Source organism: Sarcophilus harrisii, chromosome 6, assembly GCF_902635505.1.
Source record: "Sarcophilus harrisii chromosome 6, mSarHar1.11, whole genome shotgun sequence".
Classification (NCBI taxonomy): domain Eukaryota; kingdom Metazoa; phylum Chordata; class Mammalia; order Dasyuromorphia; family Dasyuridae; genus Sarcophilus; species Sarcophilus harrisii.
This window is the reverse complement of record NC_045431.1, coordinates 240,949,927-240,976,493: the sequence shown is the minus strand read 5'-3', so window position 1 is coordinate 240,976,493 and position 26,567 is coordinate 240,949,927. Positions and strand designations below refer to the sequence as shown.

At 54.2% G+C, this 26,567-nt stretch overlaps 1 protein-coding gene and 1 long non-coding RNA gene across 14 annotated transcripts; one reads left to right on the top strand and one right to left on the bottom strand.

The window, feature by feature from the left end:
• The first annotated feature begins 6,577 nt into the window (after positions 1-6,577).
• Positions 6,578-25,494, top strand: LOC100922849 (RNA-binding protein 4). 13 transcript variants are annotated; one of them, XR_004230043.1, is made up of 6 exons: positions 6,579-7,030; positions 19,411-19,598; positions 19,848-20,270; positions 22,921-23,620; positions 24,772-24,887; positions 25,088-25,494. XR_004230043.1 is itself a non-coding variant. In XM_031941671.1 (5 exons), the coding sequence occupies exons 3-4, from the start codon at positions 19,859-19,861 to the stop codon at positions 23,601-23,603; spliced, it is 1,095 nt and encodes a 364-aa protein (XP_031797531.1). In that variant the 5' UTR covers positions 6,579-7,030; positions 19,411-19,598; positions 19,848-19,858; the 3' UTR covers positions 23,604-23,611; positions 25,088-25,494. The 13 variants fall into 13 exon arrangements, 8 of the variants coding, with proteins under 8 accessions (XP_031797535.1, XP_031797529.1, XP_031797534.1 ...); XM_031941671.1 differs by lacking the exon at positions 24,772-24,887 and having other exon boundaries at positions 22,921-23,611; XM_031941672.1 differs by having other exon boundaries at positions 22,921-23,611; positions 24,772-25,494.
• On the bottom strand, positions 18,081-19,415 carry LOC116419756. The gene is made up of 2 exons (XR_004230052.1): positions 18,993-19,415; positions 18,081-18,830 (listed from the first exon to the last, which is right to left on the bottom strand). It is a non-coding gene; the product is annotated as an uncharacterized LOC116419756 (long non-coding RNA).
• Positions 25,495-26,567: the final 1,073 nt, after the last annotated feature.

Below are 26,567 nucleotides of genomic sequence, written 5' to 3'. Positions count from 1 at the left end.
CCCGTGATTCATCCAGCCTGCATTTCACATGATATACTCTGCATATAAGTCAAATATATAAGGCGATGATGGACAGCCTTGTTGTGTTCCCTTTTCCAGTCTTAAACCAATCAGCTGTTCCATGTTCACTTCTCACTTTTATATAGGCTCCTCAGGAGACAAGTAAGATGAGCTGGTCCTCCCCTGTCTTTGAGGGCTTGCCACATTTTGTTGTGATCCACACAATCAAAGGCTTTATTTAGTGTAATCAGTGATGCAGGAGTAGATCTTTTTCTGGAGCTCTCTTGCTTTCTCCATAATCCAGTGAACGTTGGCAGTTTGGTTTCTGGTTTCTCCGTCTCTTCAGAACCCATGCCTGCTCTTCTAGTAATCCTTGGGTCTAGCCTGCAGCATGTTAACGGTAAGCTTGCCCGTGTGAGGTCAGCAAAGCCGATTGGTACTTGGGGCATTCCGAGGAGTTTTCCTGCTTTAGGATTAGGATGTGAACTCATCTCTTCCAATCCAGTGGCCACTGGTGAGTTTTCCAAATTTGCCGGGACATGGGGTGCAGCTCTGTAATAGAATCATCTTTTAGGATTCTAAATAGCTCGGCTGGAATTCTGTCACCTCCCTTCACCTTTTCGCTAGCCCTGCTTCCTAAGGCCCCCTCAACTTCATTCTCCAGATTAGTAACCATACCATCATTATCATTGATGATGGAGAGATCTTTCTCGTACAGTTCTTTTGTATATACTTGCTGTCTCTTTTGCTTCTATTAAATCTTTACCCTTTTTGTCTTTTCCTTATCACATCCATTTTTGCATGAAACTTTCTCTTGATATCTCTAATTTACTTGAAGAGATCTCTTGTCTTTTGGATTCTAATGTTTTCTTCTATTTCTTTGCATTGCTCATTTAAGAAAACCTGCTCTTGTTATTCCTTGGAATTCTGCATTCTGTCAGGAATATCTGTCCCTTTCCTTTTTTCCTCAGTTCTTTGTAAAGCCATTTTTGCTAACCCTGGGGAAATCTGGGGAAATGAACCCTCTGGGATCATTTTGTTGCTGTCTCCTGTCCAATGTTGTGAACCTCTGTCCATAGTTCTTTGGGGATTCTATCTAACAGATGTAATGCCTTGAATCTATCACCTCCATTTTATATTTCTAAGGGAAGCTATTTAGATCACACTTATATGGTCTGGTGGTTTTCCCAGCTTTCTTCAATTTAGGTCTGAATTTTGCAATAAGAAGCTCATGCATGGAACCACACTCAGCGCCAGGTCTTATTTTAATTGATTGTCTAGACGCACAGGGGTCCTCAAACTAAGGCCCGTGGCCCAGATGTGGCAGCTGAGGACATTTATCCCCCTCCCCCAGGGCTATGAAGTTTCTGTATTTAAAGGCCCCCAAAACAAAGGCCCTCCAACAGTCTGAGGGACAGTGAACTAGCCCCCTATTTTAAAAGTGTGACGACCCCTGGGAGCTTCTCCACCTTTTAATCAATCTGATTTCTATATCAACCATCTGGTGATGTCCGTGTGAACAATGACATTCTGGGTTGTTGAAAAGAAAGTGTTTGTTTGACCAGCGAGTTATTTTAACAAAATTCTATTAGTCTCTGCCCTGCTTTATTTTGTACTCCACCGTCAAACTTGTCTGTTATTCCAGTTATCTTTTGATTTCCTACTTTAGCACTTATTAGTATTAGAGCTCCTTGTCATTGTCCTCCACTCTTTCCCTGGAGCATATTCCAACCTGAGAGACTCATCTCCCAGTGTTCTCTTGCCCACTTTTTCACTGTCCATTGGATTTTCTTGGGAGGTGTCCTAGAGTGGTTTGTTACGTCCTTCTCTAATGGATCCTTTTTGTTGGAACTCTCCATTATGACCTGTCCATCTTGGGTAACCCTGAATGACACAGTTTATGCAATTCGCCACTCCCTGAAAGGGGTATGTGTGATAACGGTAACTCTTGGAGGATAGCGTGGACCAAAGGGGGCAACACTGAGATTAATCATGTAGGAAGCAAAGAGTACTAGCCCAGTTCTTCTTTGAGGGGCCCTTTACCTTATTCTTGTCTCCCTGTTTTCTCCTCATTACTTCAGTCCTGCTGCTTGCCTAAGCTGCTCCTCCAACCACCAATCTACCAGGGTTTGCTTCCTTCCTCCATTCTCGTCCTGGGGAGCAGAATCACGTTAAATAAAATTACAGATGATAATCCTTTGAACTGAAAGAATGGTAACTTCGATTGGCAGTGGAGAGGGGTTTTCTGGGAAAGGCAAACCTAGCAGAACTGGGGCAGGGTGTTTAGATAATGAAGGTGGTAGGTACCTGTCAAGTAAGAGATGTATGTCAGAAAGTGAGAGAGAGGGAGGGGAGAGGGGCCAAAGACAAAGCTGGCCAGGGGCTGAGTGGGGGTAACTACCGAGCCGCCCTGGGCCACTGCAGGTCACCTAGCTGGTGATGATATGCTCTATCTGGTGGTGGGTGAGAGCCCACGTTAAAGACCCAGATACTTGAGTCTCCATGGACCCCACAAACAGCATCTCGGTTCTTTGCTCCTTGTGTTGGTCTAACTAGCCTTGTGCCTGTGATCCATGGCTGATCTGACAACTCACTGGAGGAAATGATGGATAGATGGATGATCCAATGGAGGATGAGGATGATGATAAGGGCAATAACAACAATGGCAATCCCTAGAATGGAGTCACTCCCTTTTAAATACCCACAAAGTCATCAGTTTGTCCTGCTTGTTGGCCAAGGAGGGGACTCTGTCTTGCCCAAAGAAGAATGGGTTCTTCATGCAAATTCCTGTGATTTCCTAGAAATTGGAGAGTTTTCTGCAGGCTTCCAGAGATGGTCCTAAAGGTCAAGAGCCCATTCATCGGCACTCCCCTTCTTATATATCAGTGACTAATGGAGAAGTATGATTTATAAAATGGATATCATATTTCTTGTCTTTTCAATATGTGTGGGAAGAGCAGGAAGAAGGAAGAGAAGTTGGAACTGAAATTGAAAATGAAAATAAAAATAAACAAAAGAATTCTGCCCCTCAAATGATTGCTGAATTGAGCTACTCAGTCTTTGTGTCACATGAGAAAGAAGTGCACTGAAGGAAATAAACCTGGGAAGAGGAAAGATGCAGAGAGGGTTTATTTTTTTTTTGCTGAGGGTTTATTGTTGTTGTTTTTTAATCAAGGTCATTACAAAGTTTTTTTTTTATATAACTTTATATTTCTCCTCCAATTACATGTTAAAACAACTTTAAAAAAAGTTTTAAGTTCCAAATTCTATCCCTCTTTCTCTTCCTTTTCTCCCCACTCTGAGATGGTAAGCAATAACATGAGTTATATTTATAATCATGTAAAACATTTTAACTCATTTTATCAGTCATTTTGTACAAGAAGACATCAAGAGAAAAAAGAAGGCACGTGAAACAGAGGTTATTTCAGTCTGTACCTTTCTTTCCTTGGAAGTGGTTAGTATATTTCACCATTTGTCCTTTGGGATTGTCTTGGACCATTGTATTTCTGAGATAGCTAAGTCATTCACAGTTTTGTTGTTGTTGTTGTTGTTGTTGTTTTTTTTTTTTTTGTTTTTTTTTTTAACAATATTGCTGTTATTATGTACAATCTTCTGGTTCTGTTCACTTAGCTTTGCATCAGTTCAGGTAAATCTTTTCAAATTTTTCTGAAATGCTCCTGCTTGTCACATATCGCAGTAATATTCCTTTACAAACATGTACCACCATTCCCCAATTAATGGGCATCCCTTGGATTTCCAATTTTTATACACCACAAAAATAGCTGCTATAAACATTTTTGCACAAATAGGGTTGTCCCCCTCTTTTTTTGGATGTCTTTGAGATATAAATCTACAGTGGTATTGCTGGACATGCAGTTTTATAATCTTTTGGACATAGCTCCAATCTGCTGTTCGGAACCTTTGGATCAGTTCACAACTCCACTAACAATGCATTCGTGTTCCAGTTTTCCCACATTTCTCCAACATTTCTCATTTTCCTTTTTTAAAAAAATCACATTAGCCAATCTGATAGATATGAGGTGGAACTGTGCATTTCTCTAATCAATAGTGAATTAGAGCATTTTTCACGGCAGCTTTGATTTTTTTGTCTGATAACTGCTTGTTCATATCCTTTGACCATTTATCAATCGGCAGATAACTTATTTTTAGAAATTTGACTCAGTTCTCGCTATATTGAGAAATGAGGCCTTTATCAGAGATACCTGTTGCAACTTTTTGCAGTTTTCATTCCATTGATTTTGTTTGCAAAAATGTTTTCATTTTATATCATCAAAATTATCTCTTTTAAAAGCACTGAAGAAATAAGTTTCAACCTATCAAATGGGAAGAAATGGAACAACTTAACGGGCAAGATTAGGGGAAAGAAAAGGGAACAAGCTTTTTTTTCATTTTCAATATATTTTTATTTTGTTAAATATTTCCCATTTACATGTAAAAGTTCTAAAACACTCATTGCTAAAAATGGGGAGTTCTAAATTCTCTCTTGCCTCTCCCCCATCCCTTTCAGAAAAAAACAACAGGCTATTGATTACATATGTGAAAGCATGCAATTTCCATATTGGCAGGAAGAGCATTTAGTAAGCACCTACTACGTGCCAGACATTGTACTTTTTGCGATCTCATTTGATCCTCGTTTGTCCTTCATTCTTTGCTATCTTCATTCACTCTGAGCCACTCGGGTCCCAATAATGACCGGGTAGGGCCTGCCTTGTACCTGGGCCCATGTAGGAGAGCCAGAGCCATAGCTTGTAACTCCTAGATATCCCGCAGATCAAAATTGTCATTCCTTTGGGCAGAGCACCCGCGGACAAAGCTACGGAGCAACCAGGTGGCCCGGTGGGTCGAACAGGCCCCGAGTCGGAAGGATCCGAGTTCAGATCTGATCCCAGACACTTAGTAGCTGTGTGCTCCTGAAAAAGTCACTTAACCCTGATTGCCTCAAAAGAAGGAAAGAAAAAACAAGAGATAAGTTGATACAACGACCCTGGGAGAAAACAGAGAAGGGTTGGACTTTCTTGGGGCCGCCCCATGGGTGTGAGCGTCCAACTTTGGCCCAGTGCTCTGGGCACTTTGGAGCCCCCTCCCCGCAGGATGCCCGCGGGGGGAGGGGGGGGAGGGGGGTTTTCTGTTCCCGTTTGCGTTCTTGCAGGTGATTTTGTGCAGCAGAGCGCAGCTTCATGACGGACTGAGCATTATGGGAAAAGCAAGAGCCTGTTGTGATTCCTGGCGATGGGGACCTCCCCCCAAGCCGGTCTCTTCCCGGCACCTTTTGGCCGTTATGTGAGATTCCTTGAGACGGAGGGAACTTGGCCAAGAGAGATCCAGAAACTGAGCCCACAAGCCACAAAGCAACCCCAAGCGGACGCACGGGCCGGTGGCTCGGCGGGGACCAAGAACTGAGGAGAGACGCTTGGAAAACCGGGGCTGCTCCCACGCTGCCAGTGCGCGGGGGACACTGGGACCCAAAGGAGGAAGGCCTGCGGCGATCGTCTGGATGCAGTGCAGCTCAACAGCCCCTGAGTAAGCAAGCGCTCGCTGCATGCGGGGCAGAGGGGCTTTGGGGCAGAGCCAAGCCATGGTTGCACGAGCGCCAGAGCCGAGCGTGCCCCGGGGGGGATTCTGGGACGGCCTGTGCCGGCGCGACCTGACCGTGGGCAAAGACCACTTCTGGCTCTGCGGGATGCTCTCGCCTCGCCTCCGCCCGAGCCCCGCTATCCCGGGGCCCTATCAGTTTATGGCCCGCTGGTCACGGCCCCCAGCCCTCCGTCCCCAGCGCCCGGCCCGGGCCGGGGGCCCAGCCGTGGCTGCTCGCCCTGCAACTAACACACAAGCGCAGGGCGAGGGCCCCGGCCCCCCCCTCCCCCGGCGGGACCCCCAGGGGCCGGGCTCCCAGGGGAGGGCCGCGTGTCGTGGAGGCGGAGGCCCTGGGTTCGAATCCGACCCCTTTCCTGCGCCGGCTCCGAATGGCCGGGGATGGAACGCCGATGCCGTTGGGGGACAGCGGCACTGGAACGTCGAGGGCCAGGGAGCGGAGGAGGAATGGGAGGCCACGCTGCAAAGGTACGGCGCCGGGGCCGGGCGGCTCCCGCGGGCACTGGGGAGCCACGGAAGGTCTCGGAGCGGGGGAGGGACGCGGGAGCCGCGGAGAAGCGGAGCGGGGCTGCGGCCTGGCCGCGCCCCTCGGGCTCGGAGCCCCGCCTCTCCTCCGGCAGAAGCCGGGCCGCGCCCTGGGGCCGGCGGGGCGGGGCGGGGCCCTCAGGCTGTGGGTCGTCATCCTCGCTCACTCCCCCCCCCCCTCCCCCAGCTCCGAGCTGGGCCGGCGTCCCCTGCGGCGGGGGAGGGGAGGAGGGAAGGGGAGGGGAGGGGGGAGAGGAGCTGGCGGCCGTTGGTCGCGCGCGCGCCGCCGCCGCCCCCCCTCTCCGAGCTTCCTCGCCCAGCGAGCGGGCTCCCCGGCCGCGGGGATTGGCTGCCCCCGCGCGCGGCCCTTTCCGCAGTTCCCATTGGCCGGCGGTGGCGCGGAGCGCCGGCTGCGATTGGCCGGCGCGCTGCGCCTGCGCGGCGGGGTTGTCGTCCGCCCTCCATTCCAGGGGAGGACGGCCGTCAGGGCGGACGTCTCGCTCGTCGCTCAGGGAAAGGCGGGGGTCCGGGCTCTTGGCCGGGGGCGGCGGCGCCATGAAGATCTTTGTGGGGAACGTAGATGGGGCGGACACGACCCCGGAGGAGCTCGCGGCCCTCTTCTCGCGCTTCGGCACCGTCATGAGCTGCGCCGTCATGAAGCAGTTCGCTTTCGTGCACGTGCGCGAGGCCGCGGGCGCGCTGCGCGCCATCGAGGCCCTGCACGGCCACGAGCTCCGGCCGGGGCGCGCCCTCGTGGTGGAGATGTCGCGGCCGCGGCCTCTCAACACTTGGAAAATTTTCGTGGGGAACGTGTCGGCCGCGTGCACGAGCCAGGAGCTGCGCAGCCTCTTCGAGCGCCACGGGCCCGTCATCGAGTGTGACGTGGTCAAAGGTAACGCGGGGGCGCGCCCGGGGGGGAAGGGGCCAGGACCCGCGGGGGCGCGTGTCGGGGCCGCGCCCGTCGGCGTTGGGGCGAGGACACTTTAAGCCGGTGACCGTGGGGGGGGGGGGGGGGGGGGGGGGGGGGGGGGGGGGGGGGGGGGGGGGGGCGGAAAGTGTTGGGAAGTGCCGGGGCCACGCGGGATCCCGAGGCGCCTTCGGACGTCGGTCCGGGCCCGCTGCAGACGAATGCGCCGGAGCGGAAGGTAACGGGGCCCCCGAGCCCAGCCTCGCAGCGGCCTTCGCCCCCCTTCCCCAGGAGCCTGACCCCGACTTTGAGCTCCCCCCCCGGTGGCCGCAGGGCCTCCTGGTCGGCAGGATCGCCGGCTTTAGGCCGCGCGGTGTGTGCAGATTCTGCCGCCTTGGGCAGGAACGGACCCTTGGGTAGTCCAGCGACCTTTGCAGGTGGGCTCGGCTTAGCTTCTCCTGGTGATCCGCAGAAGCCGCAGTTAATTCTCCTGCATTTCGGAAGAGAGGGAGGAGGGATGTGCTCGGAGAGTCTCATGCCCCTCCTTGGGGGTGTTCAGACTCGGCAGAAGGAGTGTTAGGGAGAGAAACCCTCCGTGTGTTTTCTGCATCTGCCACCCCGATCCAGGAAGGCTCCTCCGTGGTCACGTATCTCCTTTCCAGCAAGGGGTGGGAAGAGTAAAAGATCTAATTTGGCCTCCACTTCTCCTTCACAGGAATAGCCTTCTCATCCTGCATTAATATTGCATTCTATTTTCCTCAACTCAGGTTATGGAAGTCCAGGAATATCCGGATCCGGGCTCTTCTGCCAGGTGTTCTGGGGCAGGCTATGGTGTTTGCAGTTTGCTTTTGTATTGAGGGAAAATGGAAAGGACTTCAGGGAAGGAAGTGGGGATTCTGACTTTGGCCCTTACTTGTTTTCTCGGCTTAATAAATGTCAGAATTGTTCTTCACCGGGGTGGGTTCTGAGTGGAGAACTGAGAAATTTGGCTCTGTGAGGTTAGAATTGCTGTGGTGGAATTCATGGTGTTAGGAACCTTCTTTGCTCGGTGCTTTCTCAGAAACAGGTAGCTGGGTAGCGGAGGGAAAACGATTGGCGTGGTGCTTGCCTAGACTGAAAAGAACGGGCTGGGAGGCATCTGGCATTTCCTTTGGAAGCACCTGGAGAATGCTTGTGTATCTAAGAGCAGCAATGCGTTTATGGTCATGGCAGTTATTTTGGAAGTTCCGGTTTGTGCTCTTTATTGAGACGGTTTGATTTGATCAGGAAGATCTGTGGGAGTCTCTTTAATATTAGAGGCCGCAGGAAGAGGGTCATACTTCACAGAATCCTTTTAACTCTTTTGCTGAGAACAGAAGTTTGGATGAGGCGAGCCCCAACGGGGGAGGTGATACAGTGATGGGTGTGAAAGAGGAACCGCTTTTCCATTACCTCCTATTATTACATTGATGCTAGTCTTTACCGCTTAAAAACCCAAGGCTCACCATTAGAGGAGAAGGAGGAGTTGGGCCTTTAGTGCAACCTGTGGCCCAGATGCAGAAGGAAAGAGGAAGCTGCTTGGTGACTATGGATGGCTTAGTGTATTAGAGCAGCAATTCTGAGCCACCTGTGCCTTTGCCCCATAGGCTGCCCAGAGAAGTGGGCACCCTGTATTCTGTCTTGAAGGCCCGTTGCCAGCCTGGGGGGAGCTCTGAGGAGATGCTGTCCCCTTAGACTTAGGACCTCCTCAAGAGTGAGAGGCTGTCGTGCCATACTAGCAGAGGGAATTGGGCAGTGATATGCTGGGCAACCTCGGTGATTTGTTTTCCCTACGGAAAAAGTATCTTCTCAAAAGTTACTCCATATTCCATCATCTAATTTGAAGGGCTTGATGGGGCTCTTCGGGATCCTTGAATCTTCAGGTGTTTTTCCTTGCTGTGCTCTTAGAGAAACGAGCCTCTGTTCTCTTCTGCTGGCTCGGGCTCTTCCCCTGGGAGACTGGTTAGGCTTCTGACTCCCTGAGCCAGCTGGACTTGTGCTTTTTATCTGCTTCCCAGAAGCCCCTTATATGGATAGGATTTACTTGTAATCATATATATATATATTTTTGTATCCAGTTGATTTGTGATATTTTATGTGGATTTCAAGATACTTTTCAACCTGGCTCTTAAAAACATAATTTTAAAAATGGACAAAGTTGGGTTGTAATTAGGGTACCTGGCCTTTTTCAACTTTTCCCATTGTTCATTGGTTGTTTTTGCCTAATTCTACCCATTTGGGGACTGATTAGGAAATAGCTACCAAGGGAATTCTCATTCAAGTTTTATTTCTCCTTACCTTAGAACGGTTTGGCTTGCTCTCCCACCCTCCCTGGATTGCTACCCTTTACTGCCTTCCTTTCCCTTGAGTGAGGTTTGAGTGCCTTCCTCCTTCCTTTCCACTCATGTGGGGTCTTTTCCTTCCTTCCCTGTGGAGAGGAGAGCTTGTGTTCTGCTGCGGGGTGGGAAGGCAGGGGCTCGGTTCCCTTTATTTCATTCTTTCATCATCTCAGGTTCTAAGATTGCAAGTAGAAAGGGTCCTCCTGCCTCTTGTTTGCTTTCTTAGAACAGGGGAAGGTTGGGATTTGGAGGGCATTCTTAAGCAGCTTTAGAGCACCCGTACGTCCTATGTGACACGATACTTGAGAGCACTTCCACATTTCTTAGTTCACAACAGATTGGCCAAATGGAGAGGCAGGTCAAGAGACTTGCCCAGCGGCTCTGATGGTGCACTTGAAACCCCTTCATCCCCCCCAGTCCCCAGCACCATTTTGGTTCTTCCATATGGCTTCTACACAGGCTTTCTCATCAGTTACATTTGAATTCTGATGGTCGTGTGTTTGTCCCCAAGGAACAGAAGAGGATACTGGTATCCATGGAGAACATCTTGGGAGGAGGCTCCACAACCAATGCACTTCTCATAGCTAAAGTACTTGTTTGGGAGCAGAAAATGCCATTGATTTTGAGGGCTGAGCCTAAATTAGACTATGATCAATTACTAGTGAGAAGTGTTCCTGACAGAGGGTCAGTGAGCAGCCTTAGTTCTTGCATCTCACCAGAGCTAGGCTGGGCTCTTGTGGATTCTCCTGGCTTCTTTTTCTCTAGCCTCGGACCTTGCCCAGACCTTCTCGCCCGATCTCTAGTGTTGTTGGCCAGGTGCTCTGTTGGCATCTCTGCGCTGACAAATTACGTGGCGCCCCCCCCCCAATGCCCCAGGTGATCTTGGAAAGGGCAGTCAGTGGTTTGAGGATAGACGCGGTTCCCGCCACCATGACTGCAGCTTGTAATTTCACAGCCTGGAGAGCAGAAAGCCCGTGTAGTTAAAACCTGCGGTGTCACAGAGGTTCAGTATGGGGACAGGTTTGTCCGGTATCGATGAAGTATTGTGGCCCCGGGGGCGAGTCTGAGCTAGAGGGACGCCTGGGCTTTATTTCCTCCATTCTCAAGCCTATGGAAGCAATCGGGAGGTTTTGATCCTGGCTGGGCTTGTTTGGAAGTTTGCAGCCTCACAAAGTCAGAGTCTGGGATGAAGCCAGAATCCTTGGATTTAAGTGTAGCTCTCTGTCTAACATGGACAAGTCTGGGTCTCACTTTCTTAATCTGTAAAAGAGACCTTTGCCTTGCTGCCCTTAGAGGCTGTTGGTGAAAGTCAGGTGACAGTGGTCGTGACTGTTTTGTGAAGTGCCTTCTGGTTCCAGAGGGTCATTCCTGAAACTGCTGATGGTTGGCTGCCTCTGTCTGGGAAGCTTTGGTTTGACCTGGTGTCCTTGCCGTGATTAGCCTAGTGCCCCCGGGGGTTTGGAGACTGAGGCCTGGGTATAAACTCAGGTGAGTGGCAGCCATAAGCTGGAGAGAAGTCTCCTTTTTGTCTGGCAGTTAGGAAACTTTTTATTGACAGCTTTGCTGGAAGTCTTTTTAATAGCATTTTCCTAGCCTGGGCCCGTTGGCAGCCTTAAGCCTCGGGCACCCGGTCCAGGAGGAAAGCTGTGGAGGTGTGCGGAGGTGACTGGTGGTGGCCAAGACCTGCCATCGGGAATGTGTGTGTGCGAGTGGCTGCGTGTGTGTCCCCAGCGTGGGGCTTACTCTCAGGTAAAGGGCCTGCTCCCCCTAACCGCTAACCCCTCTGTCTGCTGCTTTATCAGACTATGCGTTTGTTCACATGGAAAAGGAAGCAGACGCCAAAGCCGCCATCGAGCAGCTCAACGGCAAGGAAGTGAAGGGCAAGCGCATCAACGTGGAGCTTTCCATCAAAGGTCAGAAGAAGGGGCCAGCGGGCCTGGCAGCCCCTGGGGAAAAGGCCAAGAAGCCAGGGGCTGGCGACACTGCGTTCCCTGGGACTGGTGGCTTTTCCGCCACCTTTGATTACCAGCAGGCCTTCGGCAACAGCACCACCGGCTTCGATGGGCGGCCCCGGCAGCCCTCTCCTCCTTTCTATGGCCGTGACCGCAGTCCCCTGCGCCGCTCGCCTCCCCGAGCTTCCTACGTGACCCCGCTGACTGCCCAGCCGGCCACTTACCGAGCCCAGCCTTCAGTTTCCCTGGGGGCGGCCTATAGAGCCCAACCCTCTGCTTCCTTGGGTGTTGCCTACCGGACCCAGCCCATGACAGCCCAGGCAGCCTCCTACCGGGCACAGCCTTCAGTGTCCCTGGGCGCCCCGTACCGGGCCCAGCTGGCTAGCCCTGGCTCACAGCCCGGGGGAGCTTCCTCACTTGGCCCCTATGGAGGTGCCCAGCCTTCGGCCTCGGCCCTTACTTCCTACGGGGCCCAGTCAGCCGCGGCCTCTTCTCTCACCTCCTATGGGGCACAGGCCTCCTCCCTTGCCTCATATGGAAATCAGCCAGCTTCCTATGGGGTGCGGGCTGCTGCCTCCTCTTACAACGCCCAGTCGGCAGCTTCCTCCCTGACCTCCTATGGGGCTCAGGCAGCTTCCTACGGGGCCCAGCCTGCAGCATCCTCACTTGCTTACGGGGCCCAGGCGGCCTCCTATAACACCCAGCCTACTGCAGCCTCCTATAATGCTCAGCCCACGGCAGCCTCTTACAATGCCCAGTCAGGCCCATATGCAGCCCAGCCAGCTGCTTCCTATTCTGCCCAGCCTGCTGCCTACGTGGCTCAGCCGGCTACTGCTGCAGCCTATGCCGCCCAGCCAGCCGCCTATGCGGCGCAGGCAGCGGGGCCCCTCGCCGGCTCCTACGGGGCCCAGCCGGTCGTCACAGCGCAGCTGAATGCTTATGGGGCTCAGGCCACCATGGGCCTCTCTGGCTCCTATGGGGCTCAGTCAGCTGCAGCGACTGGCTCCTATGGGGCGGCAGCTGCCTACGGCGCCCAGCCCACCGCGGCGGCCCTGGCTGCTCCCTACCGCACTCAGTCGTCGGCCCCGTTGGGTTCTTCCTATGCTGCCCAACAGCAGCCTCCCCAGCCTGCTGCTGCTTCCTACCGGGGCCAGCCAGGTGCCACCTATGAGGGGGCGGGCCAGCCGTCCGCAGCCTACCTGTCCCTGTCCCAGGGGCCTGTTGCCAACGCCGCTACCAGCACCCCGCCGCCCTATGAGCGTACCCGCCTCTCCCCACCCCGAGACAGCTACGATGATCCCTACAAAAAGGCCGCCGCCATCATGTCGAAAAGGTACTGTATGCCCCTAGGCTCTGGCCCCTGGCTGGGGCCTTGGGCGCGGGGCTGAGGTTAGGATGGGAGGGAAGCTAGAGCCAATGACCCTTCCTCACTCTCCATTCACCTTGGTGCTCCATGGGATGCCTCGAGGCCAAGTGGTAGGGTTTTTTGGGGGGCAGCCTCTCAAAATTTTAGTTGGGGCTTTAGACAGTGTGGCTCGATTTAGAGCCTGCCACTTAAGGCTGTGAGAGGCAGCGCCTGGCTGGGTCAGTCCCTGTGCCACGGGATCCCTTGCTGGTGAATGGGTCCCTGATCTTTCCCACTATCTTGAATGCCCCCTCACGTGTGACCTGGCTGTCCTTGCTGTGATAGCTGTAGGTTTGGAGATGGGGCAGTGGGGGGGCACCTAGATCTGCACTAGTACCCTGGTAGTCAGTACTGCGTCTGCTCTGGGGGAAACAGGGAATCTTGCTGGCCTTCGCCGTTCCAAAGCAACCGAGCTTGGCTCTCCTCCGACCTGGACCTTTCACTGTGGGTGTCCCAGGTGTTTTTTGTGATGTAGAAATGAATGGTGGCCACAGAGCATCTTGGGCCTGGACCTAGGGGGAGGTGTCAGTGAAGGGCTTGGTCCCCAACCCTAACCCACCCCAGTTTATCCCAGATTTGATTTTCTTGCCCTGTATCAGCATCCCGGGGGTGGAAAGCACACGAGAGCCCTTGATTGGAGACTTGCCTGGCCACTAGCCCCTGATTCCATTGGCATTTCCCCCCCCACCCAGCTGGAGCTCCTTCCCCGACAACTGTCTCATTCACCAACTGTCTTCTTCTCTCGATCAGGTATGGTTCCAACCGGCGCTTAGCCGAGCTCTCTGATTACCGCCGTTTATCAGACTCGCAGCTTTCGTTCCGCCGCTCGCCGACAAAGTCCTCGCTGGATTACCGTCGCCTGCCCGATGCCCATTCCGATTACGCTCGCTATTCGGGCTCCTATAGCGAGTACCTGCGGGCAGCGCAGATGCACTCTGGCTACCAGCGCCGCCTGTAGGGTCGTCCTGCGGGTGGGTGGGAACAGAGTGAGGAGGAGGTGGGGGTAGGCTAGGGGCCCGTTCGTTAAGAGCGAGTTTTGATTCCCCTTTCTCCAGTGTGGTTCTGCCCGAGGCAGCCGAGTCTTTGTAGTGTTGCGGCAGTAACCTGTTCTTTTGTTCCTCCGCCTCAGCAGTGAGTCTTGCCTTTGGCTCCAGACGGTCGGCTCCCCCTCCCACCTCCTGTCCCCTACCCCCTGCCTCCCACTTTTACTGAGCAGGAATTTCTCTTTACGTTTTTATCTTTTTCCTGAACTCCCTTGGATTTTTGTGCGCGGTGTTTGAGGTCGTCTGGACAGGAAGCAGCCCATGGCTGCGGTCAGCGGCGCCTTTTCCTTTTGAGAGATGAGGGAGGCTGGGGACAGGTCAGCCCCTTCATCCCCATGCTCCCTTGACCCCATCCCTGCCCACACGCCGCTTTGGAGGTGGGGTTCCTGGTGACTGCCAGCAGAGCTGATGTTGAGCAGTACACCCCAGCCCCTTGTTCCCCATCTTCCCCAAGTAGGGAGTGTTAGAAACCTCATTTTTTTCTTTCCCCTTTTGTATGGACTATGAATAAAACTTGGGGCAATTTGCAGTTTGGAAACCTGGTTGTCATTGTCTTGATTGAACTGTGTCACCGAGGAGCCATCGGTGACATCGAGAGAGATGTGGCAGCTAAAGTAAAGGCAACCTGGACTTTGATCCCAGAAATCCAGGGAGGACAGAATCGTTAGGCTGTGGGCTTCCTATAGGAAGGTCGCTGAGAGATGATCTCCTCGGGCATACCTAGCTTGTGGTGCCCTCTGCTTCATGGCCCCTGTACATGAGGTGATAGGGCAAGGGGGAATGGCCTGTGCTTTGGGGTGGTTGGGAAGGAGAGGGGATGGCAGAGGGGACAGCTGGCCTCAGGGGATGTTCCTTGCTCCCTCCTGCCTCCGCTATCACCTGCGCCCTCCCAACTATGGGGCTCTGGAGTAGCCTTGGGGGCTTACTATAGGTTTAGGTAAGGGGGAAGCAGCAAGGCATGGAGAGCTGCAGCCTTTTTCCTAACCTTAGGACCCAGAAAAAGGAGGCACTGGGAGCACAGACAGGAGGAGGCCTGAGGACTTGACTTGAAAATTGGAGTGTGGCCTGGAGAAGTTGGTCTTCACATTACTTAAGCCAGATTTCCATTCCACATTGAGGGGAGGGCGGGGCTTCTTGGGGTGACGTGCTTCTGGGATCATTGTTCTTCCTACCCCCTCCCAGCAGATGGTGTGCTGGTGCTGGGATGTCCCGGCCAAGCCCATCCACTTGTAGCCCATTGATCGGGGAGCAATCAGCACTTGGAGGCCGGCTCTTCTGTGGAGCTCTAGAGGTCACATCGGGCTCCCCAGGATCATCCAGGGCTAGAATGCACTCCAGGAGATTTCTGAGCTGTGAATTCTCTCTTCCTACTTGCTTCTACTCTGTTTTTCCTTTATTCTTTTGAAGGGATCCGAAGTGTGGGGGGAAGGGGGGTAACTAAGGCTATTGTAAGCCTTCATAGGTAGAGCTCAAGCTCTCCATGAACATCGGAAGGTTGGCTATAACAAATCCTTCTTTCTTGTTATTCTGATCTCCTGTCTTCTCTCTTTTTCTCCCCTGGTGGGGGTCTTGATTAACTGTCCTTATTGCAGCTCAGGGCAAGCGGTTACCTGGAACCACCTGGAGTCTGGATGAGCACCCTAGCCAGGCCCAGGCTCCCGGACCCCTCGGCTCTCTGAGTCCTTCCTTGGCTAATGTCCCAAAGCAGGTGTGCTGCTAGCTCTCTCCCCACCCTGTTCTCTCTCGTCCTTCCTTTTCTGCCCAGGAGGCTCAAGCTAGCTGGGCAATCTGTCTTCGGTTGTTCCAGCCCATTTTCTCATTTCTCCTGTTCCTGTCATGTCTTTCTGACTTTTGAGATCCTGTCTCCGTGGAGGGAAGTGGCAGCTTGGGGACTGTTGATAGATATGGGAGAGAACCTGGTGACTCCTCTTATGTTGGGGACCCCACAGATCTACATGCACCTTACATTTTGGGAAAGTAGAAGTAAGTGCAGGTGCTGCTGGATGGCTACTCCAAAAGGCAGGCGGACCCTGCCTCGGCTGTCCCCAAGTGGCCCCGTGGCCACTACTTCTGCTCCTTGCTGAGTTCTCCATGCTGCGCTTGGTGTCCCCCTGAACCGCTTTGCTTTTCTGTTTCAGGCAAAATGGAACGTCAGTGTATGTGTTTTTTTTACAGGCATCTCTAGGTGACTGCTACCCCAAATGGACCAACTAACCCAATCATGGTCCTGTAGGCTTTGGATTTAGAGGCCTAGGGTTTAAGAGTGGGGGACTTTGGGACCCACGGATCAAAATGGTAGGGCTTTTGGTGTCCACACTGCACCAAAGAGTTTTTTGGTTAGTGGCACCAGTTGAGAGGCATTTAGGGAGTGGCTGTGAGTCCAAATTGGGTACAAACAGGTTTTTTCACACCTGGTTCTGGTTTGATGCCGTCTTCCTGTTGGGCACTGGACCAAGCACCATCAGAGGTGCCGTCCAGCAATTCCATCAACCTGAAGCGCCTAGAACCTCCTGCATACAGGCCTCGGCTCTGGCAGACAAGAATGAGCAGCTTCCTCCTGAGGTAGAGCTGCCCTCTTCAATTAATCACACGATGGCAGGTGATAGGAGTAGGACAAACATCGGGCAGTTAAGAGAGGGAAGAACTTCACTGGCAGAATGGGCGGGACTTTGCTCCCATTGGACTTTTAAGGGGTATACCGCCTTTCCCCTGCCCACGAGGGGTAGCAAGCTTGACCTATAGAAAGGCGAGTTTAGACAGTGAGACTAGAGAGCGCCTGAGTTCTGGTGACTCTTGTGTTGAGAAGAGGCTGGGTACGGCTTTTCCCCGGCTACCTTTCTTCCCCGAGTGATTAACTTTGTGTCCTCGGATCCCTTGGACAGTTTGGTGAAACCTATGGACCCTACAGAGTGATGTTATTTTTGAACGCCTGAAATACATACGATTACAAAGGAAGCCAATTATGTCAGAATAAAGATGTAATTTACAGATGCCCTGAAATTACCCATGGATGTGAACCCCAGATTAAGAAATCTTGGTCAAGGGCTCTCTGGTGCCCCTGCTTCTGATACCCTTGGATCCCCTCCAAAGTTGGGACTTCGGTAGAGCTGGAGGCAGATCTTTTGTTGGGGAAGAAGCTGTCTGGGATATGGAGTTTGTGAGGCCTCTATCTTGTCTTCCTAAGTGGGGGTGTTAGAGGAAGGGTCAAACTGCCTGGGAAGTGCACAAGTCCCTGCGCAGCAATTGGAAGGGACCTTACTGAGAGCAGAGCCAGAGTGATTGGCCCAAAAGGAGTTCCAGGCATGGGTCTCTGGGCTGTCAACTGGAGTGTCTTTGCCAGCCCACTGAGCTGGGCCTGGAAACCTGGAGGCCAGAAGTGGACTCTTGGCCCCACAAAAGTCCCTGGCTGTTTTGGCAGGATCCTGTTCTCTGGTCTGGGTCCGGAGTGACCAGCCATTAACCCTCTAAGGAGTCCAAACTAATCCAGCAAAGGGTCGTTCTGTCCTGGGTTTAATTGGAGCCTCCTCCCTGAGTTAGCCCCTCGGTGTGGGGGCCTCCCCCCTCGGCTCCATCCTGGGATTATTTGGGGAGGGGGGGGAAAGGGGGAAGACTTGAATTTAGCATCTGGAGTGAAATTTCCTTGAACAGGCAGGAATTAGAGCTGGCTGCCCAGGCCGGGACCCTCGCCTGGGGCCTGGGAACTTTTGTTTTAGCCTAGTCGGGTTCCTTTTTCACCTGCTTTTTAAGCCTTTCACAGCATTCTGAGAAAGGTGGGTACAAAGCTTCAAAGGCCACACAAGATTCCGGACTCGTCCAAGCGTTATATTTTACAAATGTGGGACCAAGGTTCAGAACCAGGAATGGCCGGGCCCCTTATCCCAGGTCCCAGGCAGGAGGGACAGGGCTGGACTAGACGTGGGTTCCTGGCTGTCCAGAAGATGTGGATGATTGGGCCTGAGGTGGGCCACCCTTGGTATGTCCCTGGAGCTGTTTGCTTCATACAGGGGGAGGTGGGGCTCAGTGACATTGGGTTACCCCCCCCCTCCCCCAGGTTGAATTTCAGTCTGCTAAGCCATTAACAAGCGAGGGGATATCCCCCAACTCCAGCCATTTCCAGAAAGGCATCATCTACACTGCAGAGGCGGCCGACACCGGGCTCGGGGGCTGCTTTGCCTTGGATCTTGGGGGGCTATGCAGTATGCGTGCTGGGGATCCAGGCAATTCAAGAGACTCCTTCCGCTCTGACAGTGCATGTCCTGAGATTTTTCCCCCTCCCACTTCGAATGGCTCGGCTGACCTTGTTTCAAGGCCCTGCCAAGAATGCAGAGGTTCTCCCCAGGCACCCTGAGCCTGGGATAGCTTGGCTGAGGGTGGTGCACGACCTGGTCTCTGCATACTGCTCCCTATCCTCCCAGCTGGGAGTGAGCCTGCCTTTTCTCCTCTGCATACAGCAGGTGCTGAATAAATGCTGAATTGAAAGTGCTTTTGCAGCACTTAATTTGAAAAGCAATGAGGAGTTTGTGCATCAGGGAGAAGCATCTCACCACATCGATGTGCCTGGATAAAGGGGGGGGAGGGGGTACTACATTAATCCCATCTTGACAGAAGCTGCTGTTGGATCTCTGGACCAACCTTCCTAGATGTCTTTGCTGTCTGGGCTGCATCCATTAAGTGCCTACTGTGTACAAAGGTCATTTGGTGCTTCTAGCATCCTCATATGACCCTGGAGAAAACAGAGGCAGGCTCCCCTGAAAGGGTTTGTCGGGCTGGAGCTCCTACGCGGGGCTGGCCGAGCAATCGCCTCTCTCGGAGCCCGCCTCATCCTGTGCCAGGCGTTGACCCTTTACCTTGCGCTTTGGGCTCTTGTGTGGGCACGTCCTGCTTTGTGTCTGATGAGTTCTCTTGGGAAGCTGCTTCCGGCAGCGAGGGGACGTTGTGGACGAGCCGAAGGAAGGAAGCCGAGGATGGCGAGCAGCTGCAGGGCGGGGGGCGGGGCCGCTGTGCCGGGCCGTGTACACCCGTTCTAGCCTGGTTGCAGAAAAATAAAGACGGAACCAGAACTTTCGGTGCCTCGCACGTTTTCTTGGGAGGGGCCTTTGCTTACCTGCCCCCCTCCTCCCATCCCCCACCCCCTCCCCTTTCTCAGGCCGGCTCTTTCTCCCCGAGCTGGGGAGGGGGGCGTCTCCAGACCTTAGTCTACCCCCACATCCCCTTCGGCCTCGCTGCCTCCGCGGGCGCAGCTCCGTCCTCGGGCTGTTTAGTGTGTGCTCTGAGGCCGGACGGTTACGGCTACGAGCCGCCCACGTGCCCCAATTCTGGTCGCCCGTCTCCGCGGTGGGGGTGGGGGTGGGCTCTGGGCTCAGTGAACGGCGGGCCCCAGGAAGTCGAGCTGCAACGGGAGACGCGGAGCCGCGGGAGGCGGGGGCGGGGGCGGGAGCGAGGAGCGGACCCCTCGGCGCAGGCTCCGCTCTCCTCCCACCTACCGTTAGCTACGCCTCCGGCGGCTCCGCGCCCAATCGGCTTGGCCCGGCTGCGCACGCGGCGCTCTTATTGGCCCTCGGCGAACGCTTCTTGACATCACTGACGTCTGCTTTTCCCTGCCCCCCAGGTGACGGACGTGTTTCGTAACCAACAGGGAGGAGGGTCTGCGTGGAACGCCGGCCTCCCGCTCGGTAGCGTGACCAATCGGGCGGCCGGCTGAGCCCCGAGTCTTTTCCCGGAGTCGCCGCTGCAGCCGTCGCCATTTTAGCGTTTTGTCAGAGGCGCGAGGAGGAGGCTGCGCCGCGTCCCGTGCGGGTGAGCCGCGAGCGCCGTCTCCGAGCCCCGGCCCCAACCCCGGGCCCCGGCCTGGTCCCGAGCGGGCAGCCCGGGCCCCCGCCCAGAGCCGGCGTGGCGGTCCGCCCCTCCCTTCCCCCACCCGCCCTGCCCCCCTGCTCTGCCCCGGGTGGGTCCCCGGCCCCGCCCCCGCTCCCCCTCCCCCCTAGGTCCCCGGCCTTTGTCCCGTCGGCCGGGTCCGGGACGCGGTGCCAGCCTGGTGTCTTGCAGGCTCCGTCGAGATGGTGAAGCTGTTCATCGGCAACCTGCCCCGCGAGGCGACGGAGCAGGAGATCCGCTCTCTGTTCGAGCAGTACGGGAAGGTGCTCGAGTGCGACATCATCAAGAACTACGGCTTCGTGCACATCGAGGACAAGACGGCGGCCGAGGACGCCATCCGCAACCTGCACCACTACAAGCTGCACGGCGTCAACATCAACGTGGAGGCCAGCAAGAACAAGAGCAAGGCCTCCACCAAGCTGCACGTGGGCAACATCAGCCCCACGTGCACCAACCTCGAGCTGCGCGCCAAGTTCGAGGAGTACGGGCCCGTGATCGAGTGCGACATCGTCAAGGACTACGCCTTCGTGCACATGGAGCGCGCCGAGGACGCCGTGGAGGCCATCCGCGGCCTGGACAACACCGAGTTCCAAGGTGAGGGGGGGCCGAGGGAGGGGCGCGGCCTGGCCGGGCGCTCGGCCCTGCGGGGCTTGGTTTTACAGACCGGGAAACTGAGGCAGGGGCTGGGGCCCAGGGGCGTCTGGCCATCTTGTACTCGCCCGGTTGGGGCGACTTTCCACCCGTTCTTGGGGAGCATTGACTCTCTCCCCCTTCCCCTCTGGTCTTTATTCGGGGTCACTGGTGGCCCTGGCTGCTTGTTTTCCTCACACCTGAAGGCCCACTCTCCTTCCCCAAGGATGATCTGTGCAGTGCCAAGGGCGTTGATGGGCCCTGATGCTGGCCCAGAGGGAGCTTGTTTTCCCTTTTTAATTGGCAAGTGGAGAACGACTGGGTCAACCACTTAATGAGAAGGCCCTTCTGCTTAACTCCTTCCTGCCTGCTTGGGGGTATGGAGGGCACAGCCCTCTAACTCCCTGCTTTTCTCCAAGTTCCTCTTGGCTTTGTTTTCACCGGCCGGCACAGTCCAGGTTTCTCCTCTCCTTTGCTGAAGGCTTTCCCAGTGTTTGTTAAGAGGGATTCCTATTCCCCAAGTTTCTCAGGATTTGGGAGTGATTCTCCCCCAACACCTGTAGTCTCAATATTATTTCCCCATTTTATTTCTTATGTTCCGACTTGTCTTTTAAAATTAGAGGTTGCTTTTTCTGGGCCTTTGAACTTCTGCTAAAAACCTTTGGTTCAGGGTATTTCAAGATTTTTTTAAGTTGCTCCAAGTTTTTTATGCCTTGAAAACTCCTAACTTTGGGGTGACTCGCATGAAAGAAAAGGCAGAACTAGGGGCTGTTTTTTTTTTGCTCCTTTTGGCTTTTGCTTGGTTTGCGCCCAGAGTGGCCCCCAGCCAGAATGCCGAAGGCTGGTTGGCCCTGGAGGGATCCCAGCTAGAAGACACAGCTAGTTCTTCTGCCTGTTGCTGCTTCTGCCCCTTTTCTCCTGGGACGTGCCCTAATCTGTTCTTTACCTTAACAGATTTCTGTTCTTTTTGTTAGATAATCAACTTTAGATCTGAGCCACCACAGTTCCGGAGTTTTCTTGGTTAGTTAGTTTCTCATTGAATGTCCCCTTAGGAACCAGCTCTAGGAACCCCTCCCAGCAGCTGAGTGTTCCAGGTTTTTGAGGGTCATGTGTGCTTGTGGTGGTCACTAGTGAGTAGAAAGCCTTGCTGACCTTGGCTCCCTTGGATTTTTGTGTATTAGAGCACATCTAAGGAAGGATCTGCATTTCCAGAGAAGCCGGTTCTGGTTCTTTCCTGCTCTAGAACACCTGCTTTCTTCCTCTGATGGTAAAAAGTTCTGTATTTTCTCTTGCTTCACAATTAGACTCTGGTCTGCATTGGTTTTCACAGGCATTCTCCTTTTCATTTCCAAGTTAAAACATTTTTAAGCTTTTATGATTTCTGCAGAAGTGGTATTTAGGCTCTGGGGTTCCTAAGTTTCAGAGAAACAAAGGTCATTATAGACAAGTCTCCCCTGAGGTGACTGTCTGGATGGACACTTTATCCCTGCTTGTTTTCCAGTTCTTGCTGCCTCCCCCCAGCCCCCATCTCCATCTCCACTCTCGCTTTCTCTATTTCCTTTGGGAAATCCTGGTTTTGTGAACATCTTGGTTCTCTTTCTGCCTTTGGCATAACTCCAAACTGGCAGCCCCTAATATCCAATGGCAGATTGCTTACAACCTATTGAAGTAATGGATAAAAACTTGGGGAAAGGAAATAAATGCTTCGGTTAGAACTTTTCACAAAAGATATCTGTTGCCTGGCCCTGGCTCTCGGCTGGAAAAGTGTTCTGGGCTCCTGTGGGTCTCACCTAGAAAATGGTCTCTTAACAATCACTCACTTTGGAAGATGATGATTCTGTGCCCTGGGTGGTCAGGGGAGTTGACCAGTTGAGGCGCACAGTCACCAGCATCCCAATTGGACTGGAACCCAGGTCTTCTTCCCGGAAGACGATTGCTTTTGGCCATCTTGAAATGTGCTGCCTCTCGCTGACGGACGTTTTGTGGGCATGCGCAGGCCTTTGAAAGTAGAGGGGCCTCAGCCATGGTCTTTGAAAGGCACTTCTTTGGGATCTGGGCCACTTACCCTTCTGGGATGGGAGACTCTAGGTCTTTTCACCTTCCAGAGGGAGTTTTTCCTCAAGGACTTGTCCTTTACAACGGTCTCTTCCTGTGGAGTGGTAGAGGGTAGGGGCATTGGCCACTCACTGGCATCATTCTGGGGGGCCCCGCGCCCCTGTGTTCAGTAAAGGCAGCCCCTCCTGTGGGGAGCAGAGAGCCGCAGGGTGGGTGCTGACGCTGACTTGCAGAGGGGATGTGGTGACAGGCGGGTCACTCACCAAGGACTTGACGATTCTTTCTTAGGACAAGATTGGTTTTCCTTTCCTTGATAATGGCTGGTAAACCAGCCTAGTGGAGAGCCTTCTTAGCCAGAAACCCTGATGCTGGAGAGAGACCAGGCCTCTCAAGTGAGTTCCTTGTGCGGTGCCGTAGACGGTTAAGTGTCTTTCTGATGCTGAGCTTGGCCTGCTTCGGAGATGGCTTCCAGTAGCTCTTGCTGTGGTGGAGGAGTCTGGGGCCAGGGGCCGGGGCTAGGACCGAGTAACAGCAACCTTCTCGCCTCTGTTTCTTCAAGGCAAACGAATGCACGTGCAGCTGTCCACCAGCCGGCTTCGGACCGCCCCCGGGATGGGAGACCAGAGCGGCTGCTATCGGTGCGGGAAGGAGGGCCACTGGTCCAAAGAGTGTCCGGTGGATCGGACGGGCCGCATGGCAGACTTGACCGAGCAGTATAATGAGCAGTACGGAGCTGTTCGGGCCCCCTATGCCATGAGCTATGGGGAGTCCATGTATTACAGCAACGCATATGGAGCGCTTGACGCCTACTACAAGAGATGTCGAGTCCGGTCTTACGAGGCGGTGGCGGCAGCGGCGGCAGCCTCCGCATACAACTATGCAGAGCAGACCCTGTCCCAGCTCCCACAAGTCCAGAACCCAGCCATGACCGGTCATCTCACCTCCACCTCTGTTGACCCCTACGATAGACACCTGTTGCCGACCTCAGGAGCTGCCGCCGCCACTGCTGCTGCTGCCGCTGCCGCCGCCGCTGCAGTCACTGCAGCCTCCACTTCCTATTACGGACGGGACCGGAGCCCCCTGCGCCGCGCCCCCACAGTCCCTACTGTCGGAGAGGGCTACGGTTACGGGCACGAGAACGAGCTGTCCCAGGCCTCGGCAGCTGCGCGGAATTCTCTGTATGACGTGACGCGGTACGAGCGGGAGCAGTACGCGGACCGGGCGCGGTACTCGGCCTTTTGAAGCTCGAGGTGAGAACGGTGCGTTTCCCCCAAAGTTTTGTTCTTTCTGGCGGCTCTGGGGGCCAGGCTGCCTTGCTGCTTCCCTAGGAACGGGCTGGCTCTGGTGCTGGGGACGGCAGCCGTCCATTGTTCGTTCCCCAGTGCTGTCTCAAGTCCCCGGCCCTCGTGGCAGATTTCCTAGTCCCTGCTGCTGTTGGCTGGCAGCAGTTAATCTCTTCAGGCTGTCAAACGAGGGAAGGGTGGCAGTGCCCCCCGAGTTCCTGGCTGTACATCTTACCACGGGCAAAAACTGGTCTTTGTTTTGTCATGGGAGCTCCTGGGGGAAGGCCCTGCTGCAGCCGGACACTGACCCGAAGTAACGCCATCTTAGGGTCCCGTTGGTAATGAGTCCTAGCTAGTGGTGTCCCTGGAGGCTCGGGCAGGCCCCAGAGTACAGGGAGGGACCCTCGGCTTGGGGCCGTGTCAGAACAAAGCGCTAGGGGCGAGCTGGCCCAGCCAGTCTGCGGGAGGAAGCCTTCCCTCTCGGCCCCTGGGTACGGCACCCCCCCCTTGTCTGGCTTCATCCTGTTATTCTTTGGCATTCTTGTGACTCTCTCTTGTCCTCTGTGCAGTCTTCTGTGGCTTCTTTTGTCTAATGGCTCTTTTAGCTTTAATTTTGTATGATTGGAGGCACTCAGGAAGTCAGGGCTTCTGCCTCTGAGGATCTGGCCCCAGAGCCACTGTTGGGGCTCTTGACTTTATCTCCCCCTCTGCTCTTGGGGCCCTCGAGCCCCTGTGGCTCACTCCTGCTTCTCGACAGCTTTGGGACCCACTTCCTCAGAAGTTCTTTGTGGCTTCCCTTTCTCTCAATGGATTCATTGCATTTTGGGGAACTGGTCGGTTCCCCTGGACCTCCTGCTGATGGGTGGAGTCGGACCTCTCGAGGCGGCCTTGGAGGCCCCCAGCGCCCTCTCCAGCCCCTTCCCTGGCAGAGTCCGATGCTCATGAGACTCACTGCTCGTCCTTTACCCCTCAAGCTGCCTCCCAGTCTGGATCCCAGTCTTGACTTATTCTCCAGACACCTGACAGACACTCCCTCCTTGCTTGGTGGGGGACCCTGGGGTCTTCCTCTCCTTTGGTAGTGTCAGTCTCTTTGGTCGGTTGTCAGTATCGTCCCACTCCATTATCAGAGACAGGTCTGTCCTTGAGATCAGGAAGACCAAGAAAGGAAAGGACCGCAAGGACCAAAGAGCCGCCAGACCTGGTTCTGTTCCACTGGCCCTTCAGCAGAGGGCCAGAGACGGAGGTACGAGATTTTTCTGAGCTTCCCGCTGCTTTCTGGTCCATAAGCCTTGCCTCTCGGGGGAGGGTATAGGCCGCCCGCACGGTGTGCTGAGAGCGGGCAGGTTTTGGAAGGCTGCCCCAAGAGGGAAGGGAGGAGCTGGATGGTCATGGCCACTTTGAGCTTGTCTTTACTGTAAGCCCATGTATTGTGCTTTCTTTCAGGTGGGATGTGTGGGGGCTGAAGCCCCGGGCTGCGGTTGTGCATGAGAATTCACCCTTCGTGGTCCCCCATCTTCGGGATGTTCTCACGGCTTTGTGCATTGGGTCCCTCAGGAACCACGGACCTTAATTTAACCTTGCTAAGTTGAGACTCTCCTCCGCCTACCCCTCTGTTCTTCAGTCCCCTCCCCCTCACGTTCTGTTCTCCCTGTAGCCTTGACTATGTCCAGAAACAGTGGCAGGGCTTGTTCTGTCTCCCCGTTGACCTCCTGCTCTCAGTGGGTGTTGACCACAGTTGCAGGGGGCTCTGGCTCCTTCTTCCCCGATTTGCCCCTAGAGGCTTGCGATGGGTAGATGTGTAGAGTTGGTCACTTTTTTTTTCCAGTGAAATAAATGTTTTTTCAATTTAGGGTGTGTCTGTTTTGAGAGAGTCCTTATCTTGGGGGAGGGGGGTGAGCATCAGAGGGGAGGTTAAGGCAGAGAGAGTTGGGGAGAAAGAATTTCTCCTTCAGATACTAGAAAGCTAGTTTGTGCATCACTTGGCTGGAGTCTTGCCTTGGCCCTCTTGCTGATTAACGGCCCTGGCCCTTTCCTTGGAATATTGACAGGCTCGCAAAGGTAACATTTGTAGTTATTAAATGCTGCACAGGGAGCTTTTAGTGTCTTGGGACTTCCACAGCGTCCCTGATCTGGAGGCTGATCCTTTTGTGTGGGGGTTGGAGCCCACCCTCGGCCTTAGGATGTTTGATCAGACGGCCTCAAGTTTGCTTGGCTTTGGGCAAAGAATAGGCGTCGTTGTGGACAGCCTTGAACTTGCCACAGTAGGAGGCCAGAGGGGAAGCGGACTCCCTCCGCGTTCTACGCGGCGATCTTTCCTGTCCCCGACAGACTCGAGATCTGCCATGAGCTTGTAGCCGCTGCCCCCTGGGGGAGATGGATCCTCAGGCTTCTAAATACCGGGCTTAGCGTTCTGGCACTTGGCACAACGCAGACACCGGGGCCAGGAGATGGGGGTGGGCGTCGGGGCCTTCAGATGGCGAGACTGAGAGGGCTGGTTTTTCTATTTTTTGTTTTCAAAGAAACATTGATTATAATTGAGTCAAAGACGAGAAGTCCCGTAGTTGGATCAGTGGGGGAACTCATTTTAGCCGTGTCATTGATTTTCTTGAACCGAGGGATGGTATCGTGGGAAGTGACTTTCCTTGCCCCCCACCCCCAAAAAGTGTTCCTGAAATAAGTGGGGTGCTTGGTACTACTGAGAATAAGTGGCCACTCCAGGCAAGGCTGGGGAAGTCGGCTGGAACGACTCCTCTGCATCCCAGTTTGGGGGACAGCGCGGCAGAGCCGGGCTGGCAAGAGTTCGGAAGTCTTGGGTCCTAGACCCAGTGTGGGTAAGGAAGGCACTCACTCCTGGTGCTTCCGCCAAGCAGCCCTGCTGGGAGCTGCAGAGGGAATGCTGGTCGGCTCCTTCTGTCCGGGGAGA

Bases quoted from the DNA above. Each gene is read 5' to 3' on its own strand.
- LOC100922849 (XM_031941669.1), top strand. From the start codon at position 6,694: ATGAAGATCTTTGTGGGGAACGTAGATGGGGCGGACACGACCCCGGAG. The intron at 7,031-11,204 runs GTAACGCGGGGG...CTGCTTTATCAG, and splicing joins CGAGTGTGACGTGGTCAAAG to ACTATGCGTTTGTTCACATG. The intron at 12,688-13,509 runs GTACTGTATGCC...TCTCTCGATCAG, and splicing joins GCCGCCATCATGTCGAAAAG to GTATGGTTCCAACCGGCGCT.